Here is a 27,602-nt window from a genome sequence, read left to right as displayed (position 1 = left end):
CCCCAGCGATAACACTGGAGTCAAAAAAAAAAAAAAGGGGGAAGAGAGGAAGAGAGATAGCTGCTTTATCTCTTATAACGCTCCCTCCCCCAGCAGGTGGGGGACAGGGGCTTGAACCCGTGTCCTTGAGCATAGTGATGTGTGTGCACTGCATACAAATAAAACATGTGACACAACTGGAATAAGATACTGGATTACAACTTAATGATTATTATACAGTCATCTTCCCAAATTCATTTCTAATAGTTACATAATTAGTTATTGAGCAGAAGTTAAATAGAGAAACGAGTGCTAAATTGTATGTACAGAGCATATATATATATATATATATATATATATATATATATATATATAGCAATGATGAGGTTTGAGAGTGAGTTAAAAATGATAAGATTGTGTGATAAAAGTGGTACAATTCTATACATTTCCCACCACCAGACTTCCATATCCCCTACCCTCCACTGGAAGGGTCCCTAGTCTTTATCCCTCTTTGAGCATGGACCCAGGATCATTATGGGGTACAAAAGGTGGGAGGTCTGGCTTCTGTAATTGCTTCTTTGCTGAACATGGACATTGGCAGGTTGATCTATACTCCCAGCCTATTTCTATCTTTCCCTAGTGGGGCAGGGACCTGGGAAAGTAGGGTTCTAGGACACATTGGTGAGGTCATCTGCCCAGGGAAGTAAGGATAGCGTCATGGTAGCATCTGCCAATTAGGTGGCTGAAAAGCATTAAGACATAAAGCAGAACAAATTGTTTAATAATCAGGAACCTAAAAGTAGAAAAATATAGCAGATGAGATTTAAGGTCTTTATGTTGGAAGAAGCTGGGAAGTCTGTTTTAGGCATATTCCAAGGGGCTGTAGAAATTATTTTTCCGGAGTCAGTTGGTAGTGCAGTGGGTTAAGCGCAGGTGGCACTAAGTGCAAGGACCGACGACTAAGGATCCTGGTTCGAGCCCCTGGCTTCCCACCTGCAGGGGGGTCGCTTCACAGGCGGTGAAGCAGGTCTGCAGGTGTCTGTCTTTCTCTCCCCCTCTCTGTCTTCCCCTCCTCTCTCCATTTCTCTCTGTCCTATCCAACAACAATGGCATTAATAACAACAACAATAACTACAGCAATAATAAAAAACAAGGGCAACAAAAAGGGAAATAAATAAATATAAAAAAAGAAATTATTTTTCCCTGAGTCAAGCCTAAAGCCTAAAATATATAAAGGCCGAGTGTGTATATAGTCACACAAATACTCTCTCTCCCTACCTCTCTCTCTCTTTTCTCTGTCTAGGTAATTATTCAGATTACTTAGACAGTCACATTAGTTTCTTTAGGTGGGAAGAATAGGATCATTCTTAAAGAGTAACAAAAACTTTTTTCTTGGTGTGAAATTCACTCACTTTTAAAACAGTCTAACACATTTTGTGATTCTTTTTGTGATTTTTTTTTTTTTTAGACTATGGGGCGGGGATAGCACACTGGGTTAAGCACACATAGTATGAAGCAAGTGCAAGGATCCCAGTTTAATGCCCCAGTTCCCCACCTGCAGGAGGGAACACTTCAAAAGTGGTGAAGCAGGTCTGTAGGTGTCTTTCTTTGTCTCTCCTTCTCTATCTTCCCCTCCCCTCTCAATTTCTCTCTGTCCTATCAAAAATTCAAAAAAAAAAAAAAAAAAGGTCACAGGAGAAGTGGATTCATAGTGCAGGCACTGAGCCCCAGTGATAACCCTGGAGGAAAAAAAACAAAAAACATTCTATAACCAAATCTAGGTGATTAGAATCTTCTCATCACATTGGGTGGTCTTCCAGCTCCGATAATGGAGTCACCCTCCTGGGAGGTCTCAGAGCCTTAAGTCTAGTACTTACTGAGTTGAGTTAAATGAAAGGAATGAGGTTTCTCCCTCCCTGTCATTGAATAGTCATTCAAAACTGCATCCATCAGTAATCACAGTGTAAAGATAATGTAGTGTACAGTGCTAACTACAGATCCCAGAAGAGAGATTGTGCTGGGCTAGCGTGGGGGTGCCTCTTCTCGGGCACAGACTTTCTGGGTTGGAGAGAACACGACCGGAACCAACCTGGGCTGCTACTCTCAGCTACATGAGAGAGATGACCCAGGAATAGAGCTGGTGGTAGCAAGGCAATTCAATTCTTTATTGACCAGAGAGCCAAGGCTTTTAAAAGACCTGAAAGTGGCAAGTCGGAAATGGAAATGGATTGACAATACCATACATGGTTAGGAAAGGGGCAGAGAAAGGCAAAAGGGACTGGGAAAGGTAGGAACTTCCTTAGAAATTGTTGTGAGGGTTTTAACTGGTAGGATTAATAATACCCTGCAGGCAGGGAGGGTCTTGAGGGCAGAAAGAATATAGGTCAAAGGAATGGAATGGGTGGGGATCTTTCAGTCAAAACAGTGATTATGCAGATAATAAGGGAGCAGGCCATAGTATCAGGAATGCAGGGTGCTTTGTGAGGCAGGAAGTCTGATAAGAAGAGGTAAACCTTGGGGGAGTGTGTTCCTCCTTGCTTAACCTCTCAGTAGAGAGAAAAAACTGACAGGATGGATGTCCCCTCAAGTCAAACGCTGACAAGCTCAACCACATCATCACAATTTCCCTACAAGATTGAATAAAAGTTACAGTGTGATTAACTTGGTGTAATTACACTGAACTTGGCATCCCCCATATGGGGTCACCTCTGAAGGGCACCTAACCCTCCTTTGGGTGGGAGGTACACTGTACAGTCCACTTGAAAAAAGAGAAGATGTGGTTCCCAGGAGAATATGCTATCTCTCCATATCAAAGTAAGAAGATGCTGTGCGTTGCTGTCGCTTTAACTAACAGCTTTATTTCACTCTCTCTCCCACCCTCCACCCCACCCCCCACCAACTTAAGGCGGCTGTGGTACCATCTGCCCAGACCCTTAAAATCACCGACTTCAGCTTCAGCGACTTTGAGCTGTCTGACGTGGAGACGGCCCTGTGCACAATTCGCATGTTCACCGACCTCAACCTTGTGCAGAGCTTCCAGATGAAGCATGAGGTAGGTGTGCCACAGGCTCCTTCATAAGAGAACAAGTGTGTGTGTCAGAGAGAGTGTGTGTGTGTCAGCTTAGGACGTCTATGCAATGGAGTGTCCACTGACTAATGGGCTGTTGCCAGTGCATATCCGAGTTTGTTTCAAATGTATTGGAAACCAAGTCAATAAAACACAGATATACTAGGGAGCTGGGTGGCCGTGCATGCATATCACCAAGCACAAGGATCTGGGTTCAAGCCCTGTCGTTAATGTTCGGGGCTCTAGTAGGCCAGGCTAGCTTTGCAGTGGTAGACAGAGACTCGAGAACACACGGCTGGGCAGAGACTCGAGAACACACGGTTGGGCAGAGAAGCTGTATTTCTTTATTAACGAACAATGATTCAAAAACTAACCCAAACCAATCACCTGATCTGTCCTGCATCCTTCTCCCCTGGAGGCAAAGGCAAGAACCCTGGAAGTCCATAGGGGCAGGGGGCGGGGAGAATGGGGCATGAAACTAGCAGGGGCCAAACCACAATCTCCCAGAGGCGGGGCAAGACCAAATCAATGTGAAGCATAGCAACAAGGCCCCCTGTTCCCCACCTGCAGAGAAAACACTCTTAAGAGTGGTGAAGCAGGTCTGCAGGTAATCTATCTTTCTCTCGCCTTCTCTATCTCCCCTTCCCTCTCAATTCCTCTCTTGTCCTGTAAAGTAAAAATAAAATGGGGGGAAAAATGGCCTCTGGGAGGGGTAGATTTGTAGCACTGGCACTAAGCCCCAGCAATAACCATGGAGGCAATAAAAACCAAAAACAAACAAAGCAACAAACCACAGGTGTAGGTCATCAGAAGCTTGGTTGAACTTTGAGTAGGAGTCAAAGGGTACATCATATAGCAAATAGAAGCAGATCTCAGCTAAGTGTCTTGGTTGAAACATCATTGTTCTGAAACCAAAGTAACCTTAAAATGATCATTTACAGGAGTGGGTGGTAGCGCAGCAGGTTAAGTGCACGTGGCACAAAGAGTAAGGACCAGTGTAAGGATCCCGGTTCGAGCCCTCGGCTCCCCACCTGAGGGGAGTGGCTTCACAGACGGTGAAGCAGGTCAGCAGGTGTCTATCTTTCTCTCCTCCTCTCTGTCTTCCCCTCCTCTCTCCATTTCTCTCTGTTCTATCCAACAATGAAGACAGACAACAATGATAACTACAACAATAAAACAACAAGGGAAACAAAAAGGGAATAAATAAATAAATATTTTTTAAAAAAGATCATTTATATGAATGAATCAAATTCTCTGCATGGAAGATTGAAGGGCACATGCATGTAAATAAAGATGGGAAAGTGAGATTGGCCTATTCGCACCCAGGAAATTCCCTTAACATTGTCATATAGGAAGATGGGATAAATAGGATATATTATACCAGGAAGTCCAGAATATACTGGGCAGGAGTAGATAGCATAATGGTTATGCAAAGAAACTCTCATGTCTGAGGCCCCAGCGTCCCAGGTTCAATCCTCTGCACTACCATAAGCCAGAGCTGATCATTAAAAAAAAAAAAAAAAAAACAGAATATACCCAGGGTATATTCTGAAGGAAAATCAAATGCCCAGGATGTTGGATGGATATATATATAATATTATTATTACCAGCCTTAAAAAGACTTTTTAAAATTTTTTTATCTATTCTTTTATTGGATAGAGACAGCTAGAAATCAAGAGGGGAGAGGATAATGAGAGGGAGAGGGACAGAGAGACACTGGCACACTGTAACATGTGAGCTTAACCAGGTGCACTACCAACTGCCCCCCCTCCCCCAGATAAGACATATTTTGGGACTGGACCATATATCAGGTGTCAGGCTGAAGAGGGGAGATGGTTCCCCTGCAGAGGCAGAATAGGAAGGACGGGAAGCAAGGAGAGAGGCACTGTGGAGGGGTGAGAGTGACCCCAGAAAAGCAGCTGAGAAGGTGAGAAGCAAATCCTAGAGCCTTGCAAGCTCTTCAGAGGAATCTGGATTTTATCCTGAAATCTGTGATGAGTCATGGAGGAATTTTAAGCAGGGACGTAACATGATCGGATGGCAGAGGTTAGGATAACAGAACAGGGAAGAATTCAAACAGAGTGAATGCCTTTCAAAACGAGGGCATAAAGAGGAGGCTGAGGGGAAGCCAAGCCCGCCCCATTGGCAGGGAGCACAGTTGCCCATATGAGGTGAGGATAAAAGCTGATTGTAACCCTTGTTGATGACTCTATTCACATTTCAGAAAATAGCACGACTTAAATCAGTACCTTCTGTTAATAGCCTGGAGATATCCGGGGATTCTGTTTTGTTTGTTACTAGCTGTGTACAGCCTCAAAGAATAAGAGAAAACAGAAAAGGACCATTGGGTGGACTTGAAGACCAGTCTAAAAATCTCCTTGTATCTGGAAAAGTTTTTTTAATTTAGTTTAATTTGAAAGGACAAAGAGAAGTTGAGAGGGGTGGGAGGTAGAGAAAAAGAGAGAGAGACTAGCAGCACTGCTTCACCACTTGTGAAGTTTTTCTCCTGCAGGTGGGGACCAGGGGTGTTGAACCTGGGTCCTTGTGCATGGTCACAGAACCACTTAACCAGAGGCACCATCACTGGGCTGTCTCTGGAAATCTAAATACCTTCAAGGGCTCCACTGTTTAGCAACCCAGTGAATAAATAAATGAGAATGTACTGAGGTGCAGAACACAGTCTGGATGATGTACATTTCAGCTCCAAATCTTCCTGCTCCCCAAAACCCTCCCTGTTAAGAATGATGCTTAGGTTGCTGGCTTCCAAGTTGGGACTCTTACAAAATGTGCTGCTGTGAACATTGATCCACACAACTCTCTGGATGTGTGTGTGTTTGTTACTTTAGGATAGATCCCTAGGAGAGGAATTGTCACAGCCATAGGGTCCATTTTCTAACCCTGTGAGAGTTCTCCAAATTGCTTTCCACAGAAGGTGGATCAATGTACATTCCCACCAGTGGTGTAAAAGGTTTCCTTTACCCCTGCAACCTCTCCAGCACTTGTTGTTACTGTCCTTTCTGATATATGACATTCTCATAGGAGTGAAGTCATGTATCTCATTGCTGTCTTTATTTGTATTTCTCTGATAAGCAGTGACTTTGAGTGTTTTTTCAAGAATGTTTTGCAGACACCTGTCTTGGTGAGATGAGAAGTTGTACCCATAAGCCATTAACCTTCCAATAAGAGAGAGAGAGAGTCAGAGAGAGAGAGACAGAGAGAGAGAGAGAGAGAGGCCTAGCTGAGATTCACAATGTCATCTGTGGCTACTGTATTAGCCTTGATCTCATTTCTTCTTGAGGTTAAACTCAGTGAGACTGTTTTAACTCAGGGTTAAAGTGTTTTGCACTTATTTCAAGAAGATTCGGGAAAGGCTCTTTGGCTTTTAGTGTTCCCATTTTATGAATAAAGAAATTGGTGACAGTGGATCATGGATTTGGGATCTAGCTGTACATGTGACTGGCTCTCATTTTCCTGGGGCCACTAATCTCTCACTTTTTCAGATTCTGAATCTATTCATTGGGATTGGTCATGTGATCTTCCCTATAGGAGTTCATTGGGATTGGTCATGTGATCTCCACTATAGGAGTTTTTTTTCTGATGAATTTACATAATCATATGTCTGTGTGTATGTTTCTATTTATGTGTGTAATCTACTAGACACATCATTTCAGTAATTTTCACGACTGAAATTCCTTTTTTAAAAAATATTTTTATGGGAATCAGGCGGTAGCACAGTGGGTTAAGCGTAGGTGGCGCAAAGCACAGAGACCGGCATAAGGACTCCGGTTCGAGCCCCTGGCTCCCCACCTGCAGGGGAGTCGCTTCACCAGCAGTGAAGCAGGTCTATAGGTGTCTATCTTTCTCTCCCCCTCTCTGTCTTACCCTCCTCTCTCCATTTCTCTCTGTCCTATCCAACGACAGCATCAATAATTACTACAACAATAAAACAAGGGGAATAAATAAATAAATATTTTAAAAATATTTATTCATTATTAGTTAGAGACAGAGAAATTGAGAGGTGAGGGGGAGATACAGAGGGGAAGAGACAGGAAAACACCTGCAACCCTGTTTCACCACTTGTGAAGCTTTCCCCCTGCTGGTGGAGACCAGGGGCTTCAACCTGTGTCCTTGCGCATTGCAGTGTGTGCACTGAACCAGGTGTGCCACTGCTTGGCCCCCACCATTGAAATTCTTGAAGGCAGGATGTCTTTTTGAGTGTACCACAGAGGATGTAGAAAGTCTTCCTAATTGCTGGAGACTGGTTGAGTATACTAAGCAAGCTCCAAAGAGTGATACAAGTAGTGTAAATCGAATAGTCCTGAGCCAAGGATTGTCTTACAGATTTGAATTGCTAGGTATATTTACCAAGCCACCAGCAAACGATCTGATCATAATTTTCTGCTACGTAATGACAGATTTCAAAATGACTTACGTCTAGTTTCTAACCACTCCACTGATTGGGCTGACCAGCTCCTTTAGACCCATTTAACAGAAGCAGAATGGAATAACCCACCAGAAATTATGGCCCATAGAGTCACTTCGGGTAATAGTCTCCCTAGTGGCCCATAAGAATATTTAATTATATCACAAGATCATTATTAGTAAATAAATATGTTCATAGAACAGTTTTCAGCTTGTTTGTCCTTGATTGTTTAATCACCACTATCTTTTTTTTTTTTTTAACCAGAGCATTAATTAGCTCTGGCTTATGGTGGTGTGTGTGGAAGATTGAACCTGGGACTTTGAAGCCTCAGTCATGAGAGTCTCTTTGTATAACCATTATGTATCTACTCCCCCATTATTATCATTATCATTATTATTATTATACACTTCATTGTATGGTTTTGAAGCATACTAAAGCATAGTTAAATTTTTCCTCAATTTTAATTCCACATCTACCTGACTAAATTTGTTCAGAAATAATCAAGTTGAAACCAGGATCTGGGTTCAACCTACCTCCTTCCCCAACCCCCACCCCCAACTGAGGAGGGAAACTTCACTAGTGGTGAATCATACTGCAGTTGTCTCTCTCCCTTTCTCTCCCTATCTCTTGCCCTACTCTCTCTCCCATAATTGAAAGAAAGAAAAGAAAAGAAAAAAAATGGCTTCCAGGAGCAGTGGGTTCCAGGAGAGGAGATGGGAGGGGAGGGAAAGAGAGGGGAAGGGAAGGGAAGGGAAGGGAAGGGGAAGGGAAAGGGAAAGGGAAGGGAAGGGGAAGGGGAAGGGAAAGGGAAAGGGAAAGGGAAAGGGAAAGGGAAGGGAAGGAAAGGGAAAGGGAAAGGGAAAGGGAAAGGGAAGGGAAGGGAAGGGAAGGGAAGGGAAGGGAAGGGAAGGGAAGGGAAAGGGAAAGGGAAGGGAAGGGAAAGGGAAAGGGAAAGGGAAAGGGAAGGGAAGGGAAGGGAAAGGGAAAGGAAAGGAGGTACTTGGAGGTAACGTCGTTTTGTGGTACATGGAAATTCTCTGCAAAATGCAGTGACTCACCTGGGGGACATTTGGACTCTGTGATCAGAGTTCCTTGTGGACAAAGTCGTAGAACAGTAACCAAAGGCCTGGGGGGGAAAGGGAGGGAGGAGGCTATAAGAGAAGACATTTATTTTTATTTCTCCCAAATCTATAAGCACTTTCTCCCAGCAGTGAAGAAACATTGTGTCCATCCAGCCTACTTCTGCAGCCAGTCACACTGTGTTGATTATGGTTGCACAACATTCTTTTCCTTGGTACTTTTTCCTCTTCCCCAGGGCAATGCCATCTGTTTGAAGCAACCCCAGATATATGTGGGGAGAAACACAGATTTATTTTTACATCCCCCCCAAAGTATAGTAAATCATTCGGAATTGAAAAGAGGCAGTGCCCAGTGCTAGCACAAACACAAACAAATCCCTGGGGATTTTGTTTGACTGCACCACACAGAAGTTGAATTTAACCCAGCTTGTGAGCTGTTTTTTTTTTTTTTTTTAAGTCTACCCTTCTCCCACCCCCACTGCCATCTTAACATGATTATGTGTTTTGGTTGTTGTTGTTTGTTTGGGTTTAATATATATCCAGGAGCCAGGCGGTAGCGCTGCAGGTTAAGTGCATGTGGTGCAAAGCGCAAGGACTGGTGAGGATCCCGGTTCGAGCCCCCAGCTCCCCACTTGCAGGGAGGTCACTTCACAGGTGGTGAAGCAGGTCTGCAGGTGTCTCTCTTCTTCTCTTCCTCTCTATCTCCCCCTTCTCTCTCAATTTCTCTCTCTATCCAAAACCAAATAAATAAATAAAAACTTTAAAAAATATTAAAGTATATATATATATATATATATATATATATATATATATATATATATATACATACCCAGGGCTTTTTATTTTGCACTTATCGTTTTTTTTTTTTATTATTACTTTTTGGTAGCCAGGCAAGTGACGCCCATGAAGACTTGGTCTTCCTCTAGAAGGGATGGAGATTGGGTCTTGCGTTATTCACAATAGCAAAAACTTGGAAATAACCAAAGTGTCCTTTGATAGACGACTGGATAAAAACAGTTAATGGGACATATCAGCAATAAAAAAAAAAAAAGATTGAAGCAAGTGAGGGGAAGGACAACTGCAGGATGGGTTCACCCATCTGCAGACTACAGAGAATTGAGTTTACAGAGGTGAAAAAACAAAATGTCAGCCTACATCTAAAACTGGGGGAGAATGCAAGTGGTTATCTACAAAATGCAGTGACTCACCTGGAGGACATTTGAACTCTCTGTGATCAGAGATCCTTGTGAGGGGCAGGGATGAGGACACAGACCTTTGGTGATGGGAGTAATGAAAACAATTATTAAATGGGAGTCCGGCGGTAGCACAGCTGGTTAAATGCAGGTGGCATGAAGCGCAAGGACCACCGTAAGGATCCTGGTTCAAGCCCCCGGCTCCCCACCTGCAGGGGAGTCGCTTCAGAAACGGTGAAGCAGGTCTGCAGGTATCTGTTTTTCTCTCCCCCTCTCTGTCTTCTCCTCCTCTCTCCATTTCTCTCTGTCCTATCTTAACAACAACAACATCAATAACAACAATAATAACTACAATAAAATAAGTAAATAAATAAATAAATAAATGGAGGGTCGCAGTGTTGCACCCCGTTAGACACACATAGTACTAAGTACAAGGACCCGCTCAAAGATCTAGGTTCAGGCCCACATCTCCCCACCTGTAGGGTGACGTTTCACAAGCAGTGAAACAGGTCTGCAGCTATCTCTTTTCCTCCCTCTCTGTCTCCTCTTTACCCCCCTCCCCTTCAATTTCTCTCTGTCCTTATCCAATAAAATGGAAAACAAAATGGCCACCAGGAGCAGTAGATTTTGTAGTACAGGCACTGAGCCCCAGCGATAACCCTGGAGGCGATAATAATACATTAAGTAAATAAATATACAAATAAAAATTAAGAGGGAGAGGTTGGGGCTTGCAGCAGTTCCAGTCTGTTTTTGCACAGGTGCTAGACCCCCTCCCTCACCCCAGCACTGACAGAGAATGGAGTTGGGCGGGCTTGAAAATGGTTGGCTGTATGGCCTCTGGGAGGGAGTGCACTCATATTTTGATTCTCCAGATGGATGACACACGGACACAATGCCTTTTTACACACTAGTCAGTACCCCGCCAATTGCCGAAAATACCTTTCTGAGCTGGTCTTGCTTCACACTGCCGGGCTAGCATGCGGGAGCCTCTTCCCCGGGCACGTGCTCTCTGGGTTGGAGAGAACTCGACCGGACTCAACCTGGGCTGCTACTCATTCAGCTGAGTCTTGAACTCGTGGCGGAGTGGTAATGCAAAAGTCTTTCTTGATCAGAGAGACAATGCTTTTTATAGGATAGAACCGGAAGTGGGAAGTCAGAAACAGAAATGGCTAGGATAGGGGGTGGAGAAAGGCAAAAGTGGGCTGGGAAGGTAGAAACTTCCTTAGCAACTGTTGCGAGGGTTTTAACTGGCGGGATTAATGTTACCCTACAGGCAGGGCGGGTCTTGAGGTAGAAAGAAGATAGATCAAAGGAATGGAATGGGTGGGGATCTTTCAGGCAAAACTGATTATGTCAATAGGCCATAGTATCAGCAATGCAGGGTGGAGCAGGGGGAGCTGGCTTAATACCCGACATCACACATGGATTTCTGGTAGTAAGGTGGTTAACATGGCGGGCTCTGGAGTCAGGCGACTGGAATTTGCATTTTTGACCTGGCCCTTTGGGGCATGCGTTTCCTGGACGAGTTTCCTCTTTGTACATCCTAACCTGGAAAATATCAGTGCTTCCCTCAAAGTCAAAAGAATTCACGGTGAATGGTTGTTGGTCCAGTGCCTCGGATAAGGTAAAGGAGTGGTTACCTTCAGCAGTTACTGTTGTCACTACTAATGCCTTATTTTCCAAAGGTTCTTTGCAGGTGGATTTTAAGTGTTAAGAAGAATTACCGGAAGAACGTTGCCTATCACAATTGGAGACATGCCTTCAACACAGCTCAGTGCATGTTTGCGGCCCTGAAAGCGGGCAAAATCCAGGTACTACTTAGAGCCATGTATAAATTCTACTAGTAAAATGTTACATTCATTTAATGAGAAAGAAGGAGAGAGACAGCAAGACACACACCAGAAACACTGCTCAGCTCTGGTTTTTGCCAATGCCAGGGACTGAACCTGGGGCCTCAGAATCTCAGGCATGAAAGTCTTGGAGAACTATTATTCTGTCTCCCTAGTCCATTTCAGTGTATTTGCCTATATACTTTCAAGTGTTTGATTTTTTAATACGCACTATTGAAGATAATATTTATTGCCACTTACAAAATAAGTGGTCTACTCTTAACTAAGGAATGTTGTTTGGCAAATACTTGGTTGGTTGTTTTCTTTCAGCTATATTTTACATATTAAAAAATATTTTAAGGGGCCACATGGTGTCACACCTGGTGAAGAACACATATTACAGTGCAAGGATCCAGGTTCAAGCCCCTGGCCCTCCCAGCTGCAGGAGGAAAGCTTCACAAGGGATTAAACAGGACTGCAGGTGTCTCTCTGTCTCTCTCTTCCCCCTCTCCTTTCTCATTTTCTGCCTCTAATAAGAAAATAAATAAATAAAAATTTAAAAATATGTATTTTAAGACATGTATTGCCTTTGCTGGGAACTTCACTACTCTAGACCAACATTTTTTTTTAATGGAAAACTTTCAACTTTATTTAAATATATTAGACAGGCATGCCCAAGCAAGTATGAATACAAAATAAATGGACTGCTAGGCCAACCTTTTTCTTACATAAAAGAGAGACAGGCTGAAAGATTGTTGGGAGGGTTGGGAGGGATTGTCACCTTAACAATGAAAACTTTCCCAGATGCAGCGGGGGTGGATGGGGGTGTGTGGTCTCAAACCTCAGCCATGCACTTGCCCAAAAAGCCATGCACACCGCCCAAATGAACTGTATTTTGCCACCCCTACAAGAACTGTAAAAAGACTGCATGTTGAACTTGGTCTTAGAGCAAAGAAAATAGATGCTTACTTTAGAGGAAAACTCCACAGTATAAGAAAAATCATCAGGGGGACTGGGTGGTGGTGCACGTGGCTGAGTGCATATGTTATAATGTGCAAGGACCCAAGTTCAAGTCCTCGGTCCCCACCTATGGGGGGAAAGCTTTGCAAGTGGTGAAGCAGAACTGCAGGTGTCTGTCTCTCCCTCTCTATCTTCCCCTTCCCTCTCGATTTCTGTCTCTATCTAATAAATAAAGATATATATTTTTTAAATTTAAAAGCATTAATAATTTTGTTGCATTCTACCTGCTCCATAGTAGGAGTTCTCCTGAAGCCATTCGTGCCCTGGGTTCGGCTTCATGGATACGCCTGGGGTTCTCTCACACACAGTGAACCTTATAGATGCTATATCATGGAAAGAGTCCGGAGTTCCTATGCACTGGGGAAATGGGTAAAGAAAGTATTCAAGTCATGCATTTCCCACTAGACCAGATTTTCTTTTCTTCTTATTCATTTATGTATATATGTCATCACTAGGACTTCTCTGCTCTGGGCCAAGTGTTTCAGATAGAAAGAGAGAGGCAGAGACATCACAATACCTAAGCTTCCTCCAGTGCTTTCGGGACTAGTGTCTCCGACCTCCATCACACCCATGGCAAAGCAGGTGAACTGTCTCATCAGCCCAACAGGCCAGATGTTATCCAGAATTCTATCCTTACTGTTGCTTCTGTGCCAAGTGACCACTTATTCTAGGTAAATGATTCCAGACATCTACCTTGTGTTTTTAATTCAGATTTTTCCAGGCCCTTATAAAAATACCAGTTGTTGAGACTATTATTCTGTCTCTACTTTCATAGAGTGTATGTTTGTTGTTGTTGTTGTTTTTTAATCTGGAAAGATCTAAAAGAAGTCATTGCTAATCAAAAAGTACCACTGTAGTATTTTCCAGCCCTAATAAACATGTAGAAAGAATCAGGAGGGATCCAGGTGGTGGCAAACCTGGTTAAGCGCATAGATTACAGTGCACAAGGACTCAGGTTCAAACCTCTGGTCCCCACTTGCAAGAGGAAAGCTTCAAGAGTGGTGAAGCGCAGCTGCAGGTGTCTCTCTGTCTCTCTTCCTCTCTATCTCCCCTCTCCTACTCAACTTCTCTCTGTCTCTGTCCAATAATAAAAAATCAATGAAAAATAATTAAAAGAATCCCATTGAACTTGTTTTAAAATATCAGGAGGTCAGAATAGTGTACCACTAAAGACAGTCCTAGCATTGTGTGTGTGTGTGTGTGTGAAAAAACAAAACAATTATTTCTGTCTGTATTATAGACACACAGTTTAGAATGCTGAGAATTCCAGCAGAATAGAGTTTACAGTTATTTAAGTTGGCTTTTCTTCCTATGAAGGAAAATGGCTATATAAATAGTTCAAAGGCAGGTAATAAATAACTAATAACAGGGTGAAGGGTAGATAGCATAATGGTTAGGCAAAGAGACTCTCATACCTGAGGCTCCAAAGTCCCAGGTTCAATCCCCTGCACCACCGTAAGCCAGTGCTGAGCAGTGCACTGGTCAAAAAAAGGAAGAAAGAAGGAAAAAAAGTAAAGAGAGAAAGAAAGAAAGAACATTACGCATTTGTCATACAACATTTTATTTGATTTATTTTTTTTACATTATTTATTTTCTCTTTTGTTGTGCTTGTTGTTTATTATTGTTGTTGTTATTGATGTCATCGTTGTTGGATAGGACAGGGAGAAATGGAGAGAGGAGGGGGAGACAGAGAAGGGGAGAGAAAGATAGACACCTGCAGACCTGCTTCACCACCTGACTGCCTTGCAGGTGGGAAGCCAGGGGCTCGAACCGGGATCCTTACGCGGGTCCTCGCGCTTTGCACCACGTGCACTTAACCCACTGTGCTACCGCCTGACTCCCATTTGATTTATTTTTAATCTTACTGGGTTTGCAGCACAGTTTTTAACATAGGCACAGCCTCTCATCTCCCCTTGATGCGTGACACGACAGGAACCCCATGTCCCTTCATCCCGCCTCTATTTCTCCTTCCCCAGAGTCCTTTGCTTTGGTGTGACACACCACACCCAGTCCACGTTTTGACCAGGTGGAACTCATACAACATTTTAAAGGCAAAATTTCTCTCCCAACCATCTGTTTTCTATTGTTTTATCATTAATACCTGTGCTTTGTGAGGAAAAAAGCAGCCAATAGCAGGAAGCAGGGGCAGCCAAATCTACAGGGAACCGAGCCAAAGAGAAGAGCTCCTTGAAGCTGCTTTACGTTAGGCACCTACAGGGAGATCATGAAGAATTCTGTTTACTCTTGATAGAAGAGAACAAATTATTGCTTGGAACATTCCCACATTTCCTGTTGACATGTTGACTGAACTACAGTCTAGCTGATCCCTGCAGATAAAACTGACCCAGGAGTCCTTGGTGACTGTGAAGAAGCACATACGGTGAGCGCCAAGAAAAACAACACAGGAGTGCTGGAAAGAGACCGTTGAGTGCCCTTTACCAAACTGTCTTTTCTCTTTCTTCCACATGACATTTGGGGGTCACACAGAACAAGCTGTCTGACCTGGAGATCTTGGCATTGCTGATAGCCACACTGAGCCATGACCTGGATCACCGCGGGCTGAACAACTCCTACATACAGCGGTAAGGCGTCTTCAGGGGCCAGGCAGTGGCGCACCTGCCTCAGCACACATACTACCATGTGCAAGGACTTGGGTTCAAGCCCCTAGTCCCCACATGCAGGAGGTGAAGCTTCACAGGTGGTGAAGCAGGGCTGCTAGTATCTATCTCTCTCCCTTTCTCCCCCATCCCCTCTCAGTTGTTCTCTGTCCTATCAAGTAAATGAAATAATATAGAGCGATGTCTAGCAGAGAAGCAATTACAGAAGCCAGAACTCCCACCTTCTGCACCCTAAAAATAATTTTGATCTGTATTTCCAGAGGGGGAGAAATGATAGTGGAGAGGTAACCAAAATGCTCTGAACTCCAAATCCATCAGGAACTGGAGAGAGAGGAGGAAAAGGAAAGGCTATTTGGGCATAATAAGAAGTGTATGCGTGACTTAGAAGGGAAGAAAAGATGGGAGACCCCCCCCCCAAAAAAATAGGGCAAATATACAAATATAGACATAGTTGTAGAAATAATAGTTGACCCATATCTGCAGTCTTAGGAGAACTGCTGTAGCTTCCAATGGAGGGATTGGGGACTGAGAATTCTGGTGGTAGGAACAATGTGGAGTTGTACCCCTCTTATCTTGAAATTCTGTAAAGCAATATTAAATTAATAATAAAATCAAAAAATGTAAATATCAGTACAAAACAGAAAAAAAGGGAAAAAAAAACAAAAACAGTATTGGGCCAGGAGATAGCATAAAGGTTATGCAAACAGACTCCCATGCCTGAGGCTCCAAGCTCCCAGGTTCCATCCCCTACCCCAACATAAGTCAGAGCTGAGTAGTGCTCTGATAAAAAATGATAATCATAGTAATAATAACTAGTATAATAAAGTTGATTCTTAGACCTTCCCTAGCAGGATGAGAAAGGGTACTGCTAAATTGCAGGCTGTCTTTTTTTCAGGTAAGAACTATTGCAGTTTGATGGTATATAACATTCCCATCGGGGGAAGGCCTTATAATGCACTCTGGCTTTAGTTATAGTAAATGGGAGAAAAAATGACAGAAGTTTGGCATTTTGTCGGTCAGGTTTCCAGACTGAAGTTCAAAAAATATTTGTCTTGGGTATCTTATTTCAGTCACCAAGAGTTTCGCCCTTAATACACTCAGCATATGAGCATCATCAGAACACTGTTAAGACTGGTACAGAAAAAGGTGGAATTTCACCCTGGAGTGGAAAACATAACATTTGAAGATGCTTAGGTTGCTTCTAGGTGCTGAGTGCTCAGAACAAAGAGACTCTAGTCTCAGGGTGGTCTGCAGTGCTGTGACACCTTGGTGAGGGTTCAAATCCTCCCTGTGCCATGTAGCTCCGCGTGTATGACTTGGGTCAGGTAGTTCATGCCCGTGTACTTCCATTTGCCCATCTGTGAAATAGAGGTAAATAGTATGCCTTCATCGGGTTGGTGCAAGTCTTAAGAGACAATACACAGACTAAAGGGGAAAATCATTGCATAGGGCACCTGTCTTGGCATGCACCAGGTTTGAGCCCCGGAAGCACGTGAAATGCCATGCCGCTAGAAGCAACTCAGTGCTGTGAAAAACATATCTCTTTCTTCCTCTTTCTCTCCTCTCTTACCTCTCTCTTCCTCTCTCCTATAAAGCAGCCTAGGAGTAGTAAAATCACACACGTATGTGGCCTCAGCTCACCAAAAGACAACACATTTTAGCCATGTAGGTGACCCAGTGGTAGAGTGAGAGACTTGCAAGCATGGGGTACCAGGTTCAATCCCCAGCATCATCCATGCCATAGCAATGCTTTCATTCTCTCGGATAAATAAAAAAGAAAATGAAGTAAAAAGGTAACCTACATCAACACCAGCTAGAATGTGTGGTACGTATTTCGGTGCTAAGTCAAGCCTAGCAATGGTTACTTGCGGTAGTCCTCGGGTACTTCAGAGCCTACTTTTTGACCCATCGCAACAGTAAGATCATCTCCAGACAATGATTTCAGGCTTTATAGAAACCACACTTAGGGAGTCGGGTGGTAGCACAGTGGGTTAGGCACACATGGCACAAAGCACAAGGACCGGTGTAAGAATCCTGGTTTGAACCCCGGCTCCCCACCTGCTATGGAGTCCCTTCACAGGCGGTGAAGCAGGTCTGTAGGTGTCTGTCTTTCTCTCCCCCTCTCTGTCTTCCCCTCCTCTCTCCATTTTTTTTCTGCCCTATCCAACAACAATGGCAGCAATAAAAATGATAATAATAACTACAACAAGGATGAAACAACCAGGGTAACAAAAGGGGAAAAAAAAATAGCCTCCAGCAGCATTGGATTCATGGTGCAGGCACCAAGCCCCAGCAATAACCCAGGAGGCAAAAAAAAAAAAACACTAAGGGATATTGGCTGTGACAAATGAGATGGTGAAAAGTGACATCACTTTTCATCAGCGTTTTAAGGCACTTTGATATTTTTATTTTCCTGCAGCGGTCTGGTTGAAAAATCTGCATTGTGATGGCAAAACTCTTAACCCTAGAACATTTCTATAGCTTCTAAGTGATCTGACTTAAAGGGGTAGATCTTATAAGGAAACTCCAGATGTCTAACATCCTGTGGGGAATTCCGGACAGCTCTCCAATCACATTCCTGTTATCTAAATAAGTAGAAAAACCCCATGTAAAAAGAAGTGTAGCAGTGAAGCAAGTATGTCCTCTGCTGACCTTTAACGGGAAAAGATAACAGGCTCCGTTATCCAAGTGTCAGACTGGCTGCTTCCTATTGAGACTCTCGTCCTCTGTGTGTTGGCATGAAGTTGTCATCCCTGGCCTCACGTCAGCACGGGAGTAATTATGAAAGGGACCGAGGACATGAAAAGATTTATAGTGCAGGGTGAATCCGGGGCCTGCAGCTCAGAACCTCGGGTGGGTGCTTTGTTCCCTCCACACCTCAGAACTGAACAGATTTACCCCAGCTTAGGGATTGTGAGAGCACAGACAGATAGCTCTCATGCGCCACACTCCCTGCTTTCAAGTGAAAAAAAAAAACAAAAAAAACTACTCAGCTATTTTTTTCCTTTGTTGATTTAAAAATAATTACCACAGAGAACATCTGGAGACACGTCATCCTCTCTTTTGAATGTCCTGGGAAAAAGCCTTAGACCACAGAATCTTGCTTTCACACACACTATAGAGCAGGCTTAGATCAAATAATAATAACTTTAAAAAAAAAAGTTTCAGAAGCTTTTTTTCTTTAATTTTCTTTCTGCCTCCCTGTGGATTCGAGAAGGAACCAAGAATTTTCCGGAGAGATATTTCTTCCTTCCTTCCTTTTTCTTCTCTTTTCTTTTCTTTTTTGTTTCCCTTTCCTCCTTTCATTGGTGCTAAATGGGGGTATAATTCAAGTCAGATCTGCTTAAGCAGTCAACTCTGGAGAGAATGTGTGTACCATAAACATTCCCATAGAAAGGGCTGACTTGTGTTAAAAAAAAAAAAAACTTAAAAAAAGGTGCACAGTGTCCAGACTTCATCAGATATCCAAGCACTAGATAAAGAAAACCAAAACACTCTACAGAGACACGTAAGGAAGAAAAACATCAAAAAGAGAAAGAAGCCAAAATGCCATCATTCCTTCTCAAGCATCTCCTCAGAACACGCAGAGTATAAGATAGCCCCGGGGTCGGAAACTGTGTTTTGATTCATTATTTGAGTCTGTGCTTTGTTGGTCAGTCACTGCGATTGCCTTTCTGAGGAGCATTGCCAACCTGCCTGTGAAGTGGGGAGTGGGTGGCCTGCACTTGCTCCTCCCACATGGGGAGAGGGGGGAGGAAGGAAAGAGAGGTTACACAGAGGTTCCCAATGGCAGTTTAAAAAAAAACAACAAAAAACAAAAACCAGGCTGAAGTAGAGACAATATGGCTACAGCACAGTCATCCTCTAGAGAAAGCACAGTGGTAACCCTTTAAGCCCCCTGGGGAAATTGCTGCACCGTAAGGGTGTCTATTGTAGATGCAGTTACTGGCTTAGAATTGAAGTGAAAGCTTTATAAACTCAGAGTGAAATTAAATTTCTTGTTTTTTTTTAACACTTTATTTTTAAAAAATATTTATTTTCTTTTTTGTTGCCCTTGTTGTTTTATTATTGTAGTTATTATTGCTGTTGTGATTGATGTCATCCTTGATAGATAGGACAGAGAGAAATGGAGAGAGGAGGGGAAGACAGACAGGGAGAGAGAAAGACACCTGCAGACCTACTTTACCGCCTGTGAAGTGACTCCCCTGTAGATGGGGAACCGGGGGCTTGAACTGGGGTCCATACGCCACCGGTCCTTGTGCTTGGCGCCACGTGCGCTTAACCCGCGCTACCGTCGACTCCCGACATTAATTTTCATTTATGTCACTGATGGGTAGTGAGCAGTTACTAGCACACCCAAGTTTGCTGTGCAGAGGCCCAGAGAAGTATGTAACACATTCCTGTTAACAGGGCAGTTAAAATTTGTATTTAGTTCTTTATTTTGTATCCTTTTATAGGGGGGTGGATGGGGGCATTGCTAATGATGACAGTCCTTGTGGATACCTCTCACCATGACATTTACAAAACACTCTCACCCCCAAGTCAGGACTCTAGGACTCCAAATCCCCCAAGCCCCAAGCCCTCTCCCTGCCTTCTTTTCCCCCAGAGTCCTTTCCTTTGGTGTAATACACCAAAAAGTGGGGAGAGGATATGGACAGAATGTTCACCAAAGTGACCCCCCCTGCAGGTGGGGAGCTGGGGGCTCGAACCGGGATCCTTACGCAGGCCCCTGGTTTTGCGCCATGTGCACTTAACCTGCTATGCTACTGCCCGGCCCCCTTAGAGTTTTAAGGACAAACAGTTTTGCCAGTTTTAGAGAGCTCTCAGCCTGTTCCCTCATAGACCCCCACCCCCAACCCAGAAGCATCTGTGACCCTGAGTGGGATGCCAGGGTGGGAAAGGAGGGAGAACACACACAATGACAGGTGACTCCATTGGTCCTAACTGCTCCTGAGCAGAGTCAGCCCCAGGTGGGACTGAGCACAGGCCGCAGAATGTAGTTTAGTGGTGCTCAGGGTGGGCCAAGGCCTTCTGCCTTAAGAGCTGCCCTGTGAGCCAGTGCCTGGAGTGGGAAGCAGGACTGAAAATCTCAATGTGTGGGGGTGGGGGCAGAGTCGGCGCTCCCTTGCCGGGCTAGTGCGGGGGTGCCTCTTCCCAGGCACATGCTCTCTGGGTTGGAGAGAACTCGACCGGAGCCAGCCTGGGCTGCTACTCACTCAGCTACCCGAGGAAGATGACTCAGGAACCAAGCACGTGGTGGCAAAACAATGCAATCTCTTTACTGATCAGAGAGCCAAGGCTTTTAAAAGACAGACCCGGAAGTGGCAAGTCAGAAACGGAAATGGCTAGGAAAGGGGCAGAGAAAGGCAAAATGGGACTGGAAAGGTAGGAACTTCCTTAGCAACTGTTGCGAGGGTTTTAACTGGTAGGATTAATACTATCCTGCAGGCAGGGAGGGTCTTGAGGGCAGAAAGAAGATAGATCAAAGGAATGGAATGGGTGGGGATCTTTCAGGTAAAACAATGATTATGTAGATAGGCCATAGTATCAGGAATGTAGGGTGGAGTAGGGGGAGCTGGCTTAATGCTTTGTGAGGCTCCTCACATTTTCCTGACACTCCCTGAAGGATTGCTGTGAAAGTGAAGTCTTGGCTACTTAGTACATGGCCTGACGTGTTTGTTATCGTCACTCAGTAAGTGACAACAACATGAGGGAAAACAAACGTGACTAGACTCAAGAGGCTCACTCATCACAGAAGGATCCATATACCACCTGGTAGAATAAGACTGATTATTCTGCGAATACTTTCACAGTCAGGAAATGTAGTCTAACCAGCAGAGCATCACACCTGCATCGCTGACATTTCTGGTTTGATCCCACACCCGGCATGTACTGGAGTGGGACTCTGGCAATCTGTAGGAATTGCCACTGATTGATGGGGATATTTGAGATTGGCTGTTTTCTTGTCTCTCTCTTCATTGTACTGTGGCTTTTGTTTGTCTTTTGTTTTGAGGGTGTCACCACACCAAGCTTTCTCTGATAAAGATGGGGCGGGGGAACAGCACCAAAGCTTTCTTTAGTGCCATGGGTGAGGGGCGGGCTCAAGCCTCTATCACACACAAGGCCAAGCAGTGCACTATCCAAGTGAGCTGTTTTGCTGGCCCTGTCGGACTGGTCTTTCTTTGCATTTAAATTTCTTGATTTTTTCTTTCCTCCCCTGCAAACATTTCTCTTATGTGTTCTCAGTTGTAACTTCTTTAACAAATCATATGCAAAGTAAGTGTTTCATGCAGTGATAAATCAGTGAGAGTCTGGCAGTAGCTCACTGGGTTAAGCACACATGGTGCAAAGTATAAGGATCCTGGTTCAAGCCCCCAGCTCCCTACCTGCGGTGGGGGGGGGCTCATTTCACAAGCAGTGAAGCAGGTTTGCAGGTGTCTATCTTTCTCTTCCCCCATCTGTCTTCCCCTCCTCTCTCCATTTTCTCTCTGTCCTATCCAACAACGACGGCATCAATAATAACTATAACAATAAAACAACAAGGGCAACAAAAGGGAATAAATATTTTTAAAAAAAGGAAATAAATCAGTTAGCCTATCTTTCAGTTGTCCGGTGCACTACAATTCACAAACCTCTTCAAATTTATAGGACAGAACACAGACTTTTAGGAACATTGTGTTTTTCTTCAAAAGGAGAAATGGTATCAACTGTTCTCTCATTCACGTGGGAAGGGTCACGAGGAGCAGGAGGTAAAGGCCTACACCATAGAACTTGTGTGTAATAACCCCTCGCGTCTGCCTTAGGTCTCTCCGTTCCCCCTCAGGTTCACTCCAGAGAGTCCCCAGCACATCCTGCGCTAAGGCACCGCCCGGGATCCCAAGTGGGGAACTTGTTCTGACTTAGCTAAGTCTTCCCTTTCCTCAGAAGATTCTGCCCTGACTGCCCACCCCTCATCTGCTTTTTCAGTCTTGATTATTTATATGACCAGGCAGGGAGAAATTGAGAATGGAATGGAAGAGAGACACCTGCAGCACTGCTTCAGTACTTATGAAGCTTTCCCCCCTGCAGGTGGGGACTGGGGGCTTGAACTTAGGTCCTTGTGCATAGTAACGTGCACTTGACCCGTTGTGCCACTACTTGGCCCCAGCATTCTGGCATCACTCATATACACAGACCTCTTTCAACTCTCCTCTCAGTCATTCTCACATGTGGCGCACAAGTAGATTCGTCTCAGAGGAAAGGCTAGCATGCAAATTTGTCTGATTATCATTAACTGCAATTCTGAAGTGGAGAAGTAATATTGGTATAACAACTTCACACATATTTTTATGTCTACAGAAACTACTCCTTTTTCCTCCTGCCTGTTTGTTACCCATTGCTAGAAGGGATGAACCCCAGGGGTTCAGGCATGGATGATATCATGCCTCAGACCCCTTCTGGACAGTTTTTTTTAATTATGATTTTTTTGGGGGGTTGAGGGGAGGGGAGACACCATAGCACTACTGTACCATCCAGGGGGCTCCCATGTGGTGTGGGGACTCAAATCCAGGACCACCCCCAGCAAGGCATGTCTACCAGGTAGGTTATTTTCCGGCTGCAATTTTTTAATATTTATTTATTTATTTATTCTCTCTTCGTTGCCCTTGTTGTTTTATTGTTGTAGTTATTATTGTTGTTATTGATGTCTTTGTTGTTGCATAGGACAGAGAGAAGTGGAGAGGAGGGGAAGACAGAGAAGGGGAGAGAAAGACAGACACCTGCAGACCTGCTTCACCGCCTGTGAAGCGACTCCCCTGCAGGTGGGGAGCCGGAGGCTCAAACCGAGATCCTTACACCCACCACCAGTCTTTGCACTCTGCCATGTGTGCTTAACCCACTGTGTTCCCGCCCGACTCCCCCTCCTGCCATTTCAATTGTTATTACAACCCGTGACATTGTTCAGCCTTTGAATCAACAGTGGTGACAGTGGTATCTGGGTTTTTTACAGAGATGACTTCATACTTTCTTGGCCAATCTAATGGATTTCATGAAGTCATTTCTGTTTCAGTTAACCCATTGAGAATAAATCCACTCTCTTTACTTTCTTCTACAACAACAACAACAAAATCTTTTTTTCCAGAAGCGAACACCCACTCGCTCAGCTCTACTGCCACTCAATCATGGAACATCACCACTTCGACCAGTGCCTGATGATCCTTAATAGCCAGGTAGGCACCTAATTTATGCCTGGGGAATGTGAAAAGAGAGCTTGCTAAATTCAAGTTGTATTTGTAAGTTTTGGATCTGTTCCCAGTATCATAAATTCTTGAGCCGGCTTTAGTCCTTTTTCGGTAAGGAAGGCAAAAGCTAAAACATCAGGGATCTCCACAGCCCGGCGCCTCCAGACCACCGGGCCTGTGGAAATGCCGCTGGGCAGGGAATTGTTGACTCAGCTCTGGTTGGTAGTTTCAGATGAGAACCAAACCCAACTAGTGTTTTATGGCTCTCAGTGGAGGGATCCTTTTCTTTTCTTTTTTTTGCCCCTGCTGTTGAGCTAGTGGTCTAAACAGTTCTCAGCTTTGCTTTCTGCAAGGCAGCTCCATTCTCTGTCTTCACTGATGCTTCTGGCCGCTAACAGAATGTTTTATTAAGGAATAAAGCAGCGATTCCACATCTTGGTGAAATGTAAAGGCATCAGTGTGAGAAGGGATTGTGTTCTGTTACACTGGTTTTATTTAGGTTAAGTAAAATAACGATCCAAACAGATACACCAAAAACACTCATGATGGCTATCTTTGTCTGATTATCACAATTTTTTATTTTCCTATTCTGGCTTGTTCATTTAAAAAAATAGATTACCTTTATTTATTTATTTATTGGGTAGAGATAGCCAGAAATTGAGAGGGGAAGAGACAGATAACTGCAGCCCTGCTTCACCACTCATGAAGCTTTCCCCCTATAGGTGGGGATCAGGGGCTTTGGACCTAGGTCCTTGGGCATTGTATCATGTGCATTCAACCAGTTGCGCCACCACCACCCGGCCCCTTGGTTTGGGTCATTATTCACAGTATATTGTGTGCACATAGTGCCTTTAAAATAAGCATGAAAGTCCTCATCATTATATTGAAGAAGCACGATGCATGAGGTATAACTTATTTTAATGGAAGGGAATCAACTAGAGCACTGGTGTGCCTTTGATGATACTCTCTTTGGTTTTACTGTTTCTCTTTGGTGCTTGGAATCAAACCCAGGAACTCAGTCATGCAAGGCATGTGTACTCCCCCAGCGCTGCCTTCTGCCTCAATGGCTCAGCCTGGAAGCAGTTTTATCTCTACCTCTTTACATTTGTCCAGTGGGAGCATGAGCCCTGGAAGAACACTGGGAGTTTTCTGGTCTTTCTTTAATTCTCAAAATTGTGTAATATATTCTAGATTTAGAAACCAAAAATTACACAGTTCCTGTGTAATTTATGACAGTTTGAACATGATTTAAAGTTTCAGGTTCTGAGTTCAAGCTCTGATCTGCTTCTGCAGGAAGGAAGCTTCAGGAATGGTGAAGCAATGCTACAGGCTTCTCCCCCTCCTTTCCCCCTGCCAATTTCTGCCTAACTTGTCAAATAAGAATAGTAAGTAAGCAATCTTATGAAAAATAGTTTCAGAAGCTGGGGATATGGATCAACCTGCCAGTGCCCAAATCCAAAGGCGAAGCCATTACAGAAGCCAGAACTCCTACTTTCTGTACCCCCAAAAACAACTCTGATCCATACTCTCAGTGGGGGAGAAGTGATAGGAGGAAGAGGATGAGAGGGCTCTGAACTCCTGCTCCATCAGGTCCCAGAGAGAGAGAGAGAGAAGGGAAGGGGGGAGATATGTGAATGTAGTAATAGGGCTATGTGTGGCTTAGAGGGGGAAATCGGATTGGACCTTAACCCAGGTCTTCATCATTGGGAGAACCGTAGTGGATTGTAACGGAGGGAGCAGGGATTCCTAACTCTGGTGGTGGGAACAGTGTGTAATTATACACCTGTTGACATGTAATTGTGTAAATCAGTATTGAATCACTAATAAAAAAATTTGAAAAAAAAAAAAGTTCAGTCTCAGGGCTGAGTAGATGCCATAATGATGATACAAAAAGATTCTCACATCTGAGGCACCAAAGGCCTCAAGTTCAGTGCCTAGTTCCTCCACAAGAGCTGAGCAGTGCTCTAGTCTTTTTTCTCATTCAACCATCTATCTTTCTTACTCTCGTTAGAAATAAGGGGCTAGGCAGTGCCACACTTGGTTGATCACATGTTACCATGCATAAGGACCTGGGTTCAAGCCCCTGGCCCTCCCTCCCCTTGTAGGAGAGAAGCTTCATAAGTGGTGAAGCAGTGCTGCAGATGTCTCTTTCACTTCTCTGTCTCAGCTCGTGTCTATCTCTATCCAATATGAATAAATACTTTTAGGGGGAAGCAGGTGCTGGTATACTCAGTTAAGCATGTATCACCATGTGCAAGGATCCAGGTTCAAGTTCTGCTCCCCACCTACAGAGAGGACACTTCCTGAGCAGTAAAGCAGGTCTGCAGGTGTCTGTCTCTCCATTTTTTTTTTTCTTCTTTTTTTGCCTCCAGGGTTATTGCTGGGGCTTGGTACATACACTACGAATCCACAACTCCTGGAGCCATTTTTTCCCTTTTGTTGCCCAGGTTGTTATTAGTATTGTCGTTATTGCTATCATTGTTGTTGGGTAGGACAGAGAGAAATCGAGAGAGATGGGGAAGACAGAGGGGGGAGAGAAAGATAGACACCTGCAGACCTGCTTCATCGCTTGTGAAGTGACCCCCCCCTTCGGTTAGGGAGCCGGGGGCTCGAACCAGGATCATAGTCTGTCCTTGTGCTTTGTGCCATGTGCACTTAACCTGCTGTGCTACCACCTGGCCCCCCTCTCTCTCCCTTTCTGTCTCCCCTCCTCTCTCAATTTCTCTCTGTCCTGTCAAATAAAAATAAAGTAGAAAGGGAAAAAATGGCCACCAAGAGCCCTGGATTCATCAGGTACCGAGCCTCAGCGATAACCCTGGTGGCAAAAACAAGCAAATAAATGAATAAAAATGTATTTTAAAGACATTTTTAGGGGCCCGGTGGTGGCGCACCTGGTTGAGCACACATGTTACAGTGCTCAAGAAAAAGGAGTAAAGCTTTGCAAGTGGTGAAGCAGGTCTGCAGGTGTCTCTCTGTCTCCCTTTCACTCAGTTTCTGGCTGTCTATATCCAATAAATAAATAAATAGATAATAATGGAAAAGAACACTATTTTAAAAAGTTTACTTGCTTCTGTTTTGATTGGATTTTAAAGAATTAATTAATTAAAAAATAAAAACAGTTAAAGTTTTTAAAATGATATTTTAAAAATAAATAAAATAGGGAGCCGGGCAATGGTACAACTGGTTAAGCACACATGGTGCGAAGCGCAAGGGCCAGCATAAGGATCCTGGTTTGAGCCCCCCGGCTCCCCACCTGCAGGGGAGTCACTTCACAGGTGGTGAAGCAGGTCTGCAGGTGTCTATCTTTCTCTCCCTCTCGCTGTCTTCCCCTCCTCTCTCCATTTCTCTCTGTCCTTTCCAACAACAATGACCTCAATAACAATAGTAATAACAACAATGATGATAAACAAGGGCAACAACAAAGGGGGAAAATAAAAATAAAAGAAATATTTAAAAAGAAAAAAGAAAATAAATAAAATAATCACTAGACTTTTGTCCTGAATTAAGACCTAAAGAGTGTTAAGAGTTGGCAAACATGCACAAACTATTGTGAAGCTGGTTTTTCCTACCTAGAAAAGCTTCTCCACACACAGTGCTTATGGTGCTTTTCTTCGTTCCTAGGGCAACCAGATCCTGAGTGGCCTCTCCATCGAAGAATATAAGACCACACTCAGAATCATCAAGCAAGCTATCTTGGCAACAGACCTTGCACTGTACATAAAGTAAGTGTTACGAAATGCCGTGAGGTAAATGGATCTTGGAAGGGTTTGCATTGTTCCAGACTTTGAAAATTCACATTGAGGATTTATTATCATTATTATTATTATTATTATTATTATTATTATTATTATTATTATAATAACAGATGTTCAAGCAAGTCTGTTTATTAAACCAGAGAACAGTGTCTTGGAGGAACTGGAGAATGAACTTCGTTGGTTTCCTTAATGCTAAAATGTACAGAGTGGGAGTTGGGCAGTAGCTCAGTGGGTTAAGTGCACGTGGCGCAAAGCACAAAGACCATCGTAAGGATCCCGGTTCAAGCCCCCGGCTCCCCACCTGCAGGGGAGTCGCTTCACAAGCGGTGAAGCAGGTCTGCAGGTGTCTGTCTTTCTCTCTCCCTGTCTGTCTTCCTCTCCTCTCTCCATTTCTCTCTGCCTTATCCAACAATGAGGACA

The 27,602-nt window shown here is 43.9% G+C and overlaps 1 protein-coding gene across 3 annotated transcripts in view; it reads left to right on the top strand.

The window, feature by feature from the left end:
• PDE5A (phosphodiesterase 5A) overlaps positions 1 to 27,602 on the top strand; it is a 177,736-nt gene that overhangs the window by 135,105 nt on the left and 15,029 nt on the right. For all 3 annotated transcript variants that reach the window (XM_007521960.3, XM_060177152.1, XM_016187617.2), the window contains exons 12-16: positions 2,885 to 3,031; positions 11,427 to 11,552; positions 15,078 to 15,172; positions 23,328 to 23,415; positions 27,049 to 27,149. In XM_007521960.3, the coding sequence (XP_007522022.2) occupies positions 2,885 to 3,031; positions 11,427 to 11,552; positions 15,078 to 15,172; positions 23,328 to 23,415; positions 27,049 to 27,149 (557 nt within the window). The remainder of the gene's footprint in view (positions 1 to 2,884; positions 3,032 to 11,426; positions 11,553 to 15,077; positions 15,173 to 23,327; positions 23,416 to 27,048; positions 27,150 to 27,602) is intronic.

This window comes from Erinaceus europaeus, chromosome 2, assembly GCF_950295315.1.
Source record: "Erinaceus europaeus chromosome 2, mEriEur2.1, whole genome shotgun sequence".
Lineage (NCBI taxonomy): Eukaryota > Metazoa > Chordata > Mammalia > Eulipotyphla > Erinaceidae > Erinaceus > Erinaceus europaeus.
This window is presented reverse-complemented; position numbering and strand designations above follow the sequence as displayed.